At 33.5% G+C, this 6,000-nt stretch overlaps 1 protein-coding gene across 1 annotated transcript in view; it reads right to left on the bottom strand.

Moving 5' to 3' along the window:
- The window catches only part of LOC106657869 (kinesin-like protein Klp10A), a 59,196-nt gene extending 53,642 nt beyond the window's left edge, over window positions 1–5,554 (bottom strand). The window contains exon 1 of the mRNA XM_014379562.2: window positions 5,218–5,554. Coding sequence (XP_014235048.1) covers window positions 5,218–5,275 — 58 coding nt within the window. The 5' untranslated portion in view covers window positions 5,276–5,554. The remainder of the gene's footprint in view (window positions 1–5,217) is intronic.
- Between the last annotated feature and the right edge of the window lie 446 nt (window positions 5,555–6,000).

The following is a 6,000-nucleotide window of genomic DNA, read 5'->3' on the forward strand; positions in this document are numbered from 1 at the left end:
CATGGAGCAGCGCGCGCTTGTGTGAAGCATAACTCGCGCTTGCAAGCTACAAGTCGAAATTTATGATGCCTCCGTTACCGGGAATTCGATAGGGTAACCGGCTCGGGCAATTCGCAGAAAAATCGGATGTTGGCAAAAATCAGGTCACAACTTGCGAGCGAAGAAACTAAGGGGACGGCTCAAGCATTCGCCTAAGATTCCCAGAAATGACGGATGGGAAAAAACGCGCAGCCCGCAAGCTCTAGAGGACACATAAAGTTCACGGCGACCCTCGCTCAGACAAAGAGGGTACAGCAGCAACAAACAGTATATAAACCGAGACTCAGAGTCTCGGGCCCAGTGTTCATTCTCGGTTCGAGGCGTACACATCGACGCTCGTCGGTTCGGTATTCACGTACATCTTTACTTCTCGAGTCAAAGTTCGCAGTTTACTTGAAAGCCAGCCTGTTGCTCGGCTCCGACCAGATAAAATCAGTGCGAGTTAGTTATTCGAAAAGTACGCGAGCCCGCCCAGCTGCAACCACCGACGCTGCCCAGCACGCCGACGCCGTGCCGGCTTCATCGACACCGAGAACACCCTCATCGACACCGAGGACACCCTCGTCGACGCCGATCTCCTCGACGCCGATCTCGCCGACGCCGATCACCCTCACCGACGCCGCACCAGCCAAGGCTAGACCGTCACGGGCCCGCCCTACAACAGCCACCACACCGACGCCTTCAGTCGCCGCACCGAACGTCGCCGCCGAAGATAAGAACACCGGTACATAGTAAGCAACATTTATGTAAGGTTAAATAAACAGTCTTGTGTGTATGAATCCAAATCCCTGTGTTATTCATTTCTCCACCACGCCCCACCCAAGAGACATAGAGTCGAGTCATTAGCTTTCAGTCAGCTGGCATATTTTATTAATAATAAATAGATGGTCAAACTAGCCATCACAATTCGAAAAATGTTTTCCATTACGTTTACATCTAAAAAATTGAAAAATCACGCGCAAAATACCATCGGTGTTAAGAAAGCCTAGTTTCTGTAAAACTGATCAATAAAAATATTCCAAATTTACTATTTGTTAAAGTGTATAATTTCGATTATCTAAGTAAGAAACGAATTTTCAATACATTTATTATTATTTAATCACAATAAATCGTTATATTTTTACTAAAAAGTATTCATCATTTTCTAGTCATAGCTAAGACCTACAATAGCGGTTCATAAATACGGTCTTAATAGTTAAAAACCTCTTTTATTCCACAAATTTTTTGCACTGGCTATGCCAAATCTAACCTGGTTCTGAAAATTGTAGATTGCATCCGTCTAATGTGGTGATTTTTGTAAAGAGATGAGTTTGAGGCCACCAATTCACTCGTGTTAAGCATTTTTGTAATATTAATTTCAGTTTTATGTCAATCTATATTGTGAACGTAAATTTGACATCTTTTAACCCTTTATAATGTAGAAAAAAGTTGAACAATAGGCCTCAGCATCTAAAAATAGCTTATTATTGCTATTTTAACATTTTGGCACTGAGCGCAGGGTTCAGATCTGAGTTTTTGTGGTAGAGATTTCTAGTACGGGCCAAAATCTTCAGGAAAGGTACTTTTTATGGGCTGAGTTTTCTAGAATTTTGATTGGGATTTTTATTTCAGTTTTATTATTTTATATCTGCTCGAAAATATCAATAAATGTTTATATTTTTCCACATCTGTTGACATACAAAAAAATATTAACAAACCCGCGTTGCAAAACACAACTCGTCGATGCCTTACTTCGACGAGCTCTGATGATGATCCCGCGTACAGATACTCGTCGAGTAATCGCGTTTCTAAAAAGGGTCGAAGCAGGCAACACGAAATAAACGATTAGTCGCGAAATAATAAAATAAGGTGTTTTATTCGCGTGAAAATAAATGAACAATAATTTGACTAATACTAGGGCCGCAGGGACGCTAGCAATAATTACAATTGACTTCGGTCGCTTACTCGTCGACGACACAGTCGTTTACAGGATCCACTCGTACAGGGTCGTCGCTCGACGTGGATCCGCGTTGGTTCGCTCGCACGCAAGTTCACAATCACACTTTGACGCTCTAAAAGGGTTCAAAATGTACCCTAAACTACACCAATAACTATATACCTAAACAACACTAATCCATGCTATCATATTCGATACACGTGTGACATTTCTTATAAATTACATTTTCACATGTGCAATCAACATTTTTTTTCTTCTACTGCTACTTTTTCTGGAGCAGCTCATCACTACTTCTATTAGGCATTGTCCCGATATGAGTGGACCGCGAGGTGGGGCACTTGTGTTTTTCCGAAGTCATGCGCACGGTACGTTTTTCATTTGCTTCAAAAAAAAAGTTCGTCGTCTGCTTTACAGACGTAACACTGTAGAAATAATAATAATGATAATATTTCGGATAACACAAGTGCGCCACCTCGCGGTCAACTCATATCTAAACAATGCCTAATAGAGAAGCTATCTATCTATTTATTTTTTCATTTCAGAATTGTAACACCAGAGGCTGCACCAACAGCATTAGTAGTAGTGTGAGGAGCTCAGCCCCTGCGTCGGTTGCAGACAAGCCGCCCACCGGCAATGAAATCTGACGACAACGTAATGTACCATGGTGAGGGTTCGTATAGCGACAAGTATGTACAGCTGGGCTACCGGCAGGCTCCTTGGCCGATAAGTCGGAGTTCCGACGAAGAACCTGTCCGAGTGTGGACAAGCTCATGCAAGTCGAGCTTGACCGAGGTAAATTAACAGATGGGCCTATATGCCGAGCTATTGGGGGTTTTCCCGACGAGTTTTGTCACGTAAGCGGCCTTGGTTGAGGTGAGTCGACGGTTCGACGAGCAAGTTTAGTCGTGTGTAGTCCGTTGTCGCGACGTGAGTCGAAAATTCGATCCAAGCTCCGCCTATCTACTCCCTTTTCGGAAAAACTAAAGTCACTACTGGAAAGTGAAGGCAAAAAGCTATCAATTTTCATGGGTTCCAATATTTTTTAACAGTCCAAGTACTTTTTCCAGCGAGCTAGAAAAATCGCAATAAATGAACAATGCCACACGCGCACACCTTGAATGATTTAATTTGGATGCAGTCAAATACTTTTCCTGACTCTGTGGTTCAAAATTATTGAGAAAAACCATACATCATCTCCTAGGAAAAATTGAGTGCTCATAATCCGATCTTTATTTTAGTTTCATGTTTTAAAGGTTTAAAAAATTTTTTTAAAGTTAAAAAAATTTTATCAATTTTTTATCGGAAATTTTAGCTAGTTTTAAGTTTAAAAAAATTAGTTAAGCCAATTTTTTCAAATATGTTTTAAAAGCATATAAAGTTTTATATAAGTTTTTAAAAGTTACATGATTTTTCAATGTTTTATATGACCAGACATTTTTGCTGCTTCTGAGATTAAAGAAAATTAATTGCAGTTAATTATGTTACATTATGAATCCTACTATTTCAAGTATGTGAAAAACAAGTTTTTAATAGTTATGTTTGAACTGAATTTTCATATAAATAACAATTATAATTTTAATAATTATTTACATTTTTTTCAATAATCAAAATATCACTATATCTGTTCTGTAATATTAGCATTACTTATAGAAGTTATATCTATTCAGAATGATCTTTTAATTGATACTACTACCAAGAGTGGATACTAACTTAAGAGTTTGAAAAATTGATATTTATTGATAAGCATTACATAAGCTCTGACATATGCTTTTATAAATGATATTTTGTATAAGTGCTTTTATTTTTTTTGTAATTCTGGTACAAATTAGATAAAAAATAGTAAAAATTTAAAAAATGACTTGCTCATATCTTTTAATTAATCACTTGATAAATTAAAGGTACAACAAATAATGAATTAAATTGGAGAAAACTGTTCAATGTATTCATTAAATTTTTCAAGAAATAAGTAATATTTCACATGATTTTCTTAGCAAATCATGATAATTATAACATAATACATAGCCAAAGCATTATGTAAACACACTAGTTGCAAAAACTTATGAAAAACTTCAATTCTACAGAAATAAATTGATGTTTTCAAGATCACATTCAAAATTTTTGGCACAAGTGTCATAATGGAGCTTGTATTGAACTTATAAAATACTTTTACTATCATATAATATGTTTGTATCCATTGCAAATGTGACCTATTATTAAGAAAAAGGAAAAGTTTATACTTCAGTTTTAAGTGTAAAATTTATTGTAGTATTTTAGGATTGTTGTGATTTACTCCGATTTTGATAAAATTGTATAACAAAATTCTATTTTAAGTTAAAAAATATTTTTTTGTATCAATAGAAAGCTATCATTTTGATAATAAATTAGAGGTGGAGTGACACTAGAAATTTCACCCGATAGACAAGTTCGAGCAAGCTTGTAGATATAATATTCTATTAAATTTGATATCTCTTGAACAGCTGGTAATCCATATACCTGAACCATTTTTATTTAATATTTATTTATTGATAACGACACTAATTGTTTATATTATATTAGTAAGAAAAAAAAAGAAATTTAGCACAGAAAAATTAGGATGTATTTTTTTATTTGTACTTGCTAAAAGTTTTTCATTAAATTTATTTTACTGAGATATGGAACTATTATAATGTGTATAACTTTTTTCAATACTATTTAATGAATCATTTCATGTACATAGAATTATTTTCAACTACTGCATAGGACTTTGATTAAAAGTTGTTCACTTTAGATGTAATTACAATTAGCATGATTGTTTATTATAGTTAAAATAATAGCTATTTAGAACTCACAATTTGCCCATTAACTTAAATTATGATATAATGCATTTATAAATATAAGGTATAATTTTAAGTATATGATCAATGAGTGTTGCTCATAAAAGTAAACCATGAAATTTTGTATAACCTACAATGACACTCTTTTTAGAATAAAGTATAAATAAAATTTATTTTTCAAAATTCAAGAAACTCAATATCTTTTAAAGTGACAGCATTGTTCAGGTAGAAATTGAAAATCAATACATATAAAACGGTTCTCAAGATTGAGATTTATATATTAACTTTTCAGTTTTTTAATTTAAAATGATGAAACCACTGGAAATTACTGTACAAATTAATTATTGATCATTTGGATTTAATTACAATCAGTAACAACAAAATATGTAACTTGAAATAACTATAGATAATTTTCCACTATAAACTTACCATCAGTTCTTTTGATATTCACACTCGTTCCAACTTCAATTTTCAGAAATGAATCCATTATGTCATTACCAATTTTGGAATATTTTATAATTTGATAAATTTCTCAACACTTTTACTTATCCAAACATTCATTATTTTGATTCAATAATAATAGTAGAGTTTACTAGAAAACCAAATGTATTTCATTTGAAAACATGTGGTAATAGTAGTAAACATTAAAACTCGAGAAGAAAATTATCATGAGTTTTAAAAAAAAATTTGATTTGTATAAATTTGCATTCTATTTGATTACAAAATTCAAGTATTATAGTGGGCTCAAATATATCAACAACGTATCAAAAACGCCAGTCTTAAAAGATAAATGTCTTTACAACTTATTTAAAACAGAAACAAAAAACTGCGAATTGGACCGTTAAGGTCGGGACATGAATAAGGAAGATAATATCGATTTTAAAATATGATGATTCACAACACAATTTTGAAGAACAAAAAATCATTTTAAAAGATATGAAAATAATTCTTATCTAAACAATTTAATACGCAATTAAAAAAATTTTCGAATAAATCGAGTTCAATTTGAATTATTAATTCCCTTATAAAAATTTCCTATAGGATCTCGCGAAATTCCTACAGGAGTCCTATAGGATTCCAATAGGAATTTCGCGGGATCCTATTGGAAATTTTTATAAGGGTTTTAAGGTACAATAGTGTTACTATGAATAATAAATATAAACGAGCTTTTTTTCAGAAATCTGCTCTAAACATAATGATAACATTAGAATA

The sequence above is a fragment of the Trichogramma pretiosum genome, unplaced genomic scaffold (assembly GCF_000599845.2).
Source record: "Trichogramma pretiosum strain Unisexual culture from Peru unplaced genomic scaffold, Tpre_2.0 scaffold67, whole genome shotgun sequence".
Lineage (NCBI taxonomy): Eukaryota > Metazoa > Arthropoda > Insecta > Hymenoptera > Trichogrammatidae > Trichogramma > Trichogramma pretiosum.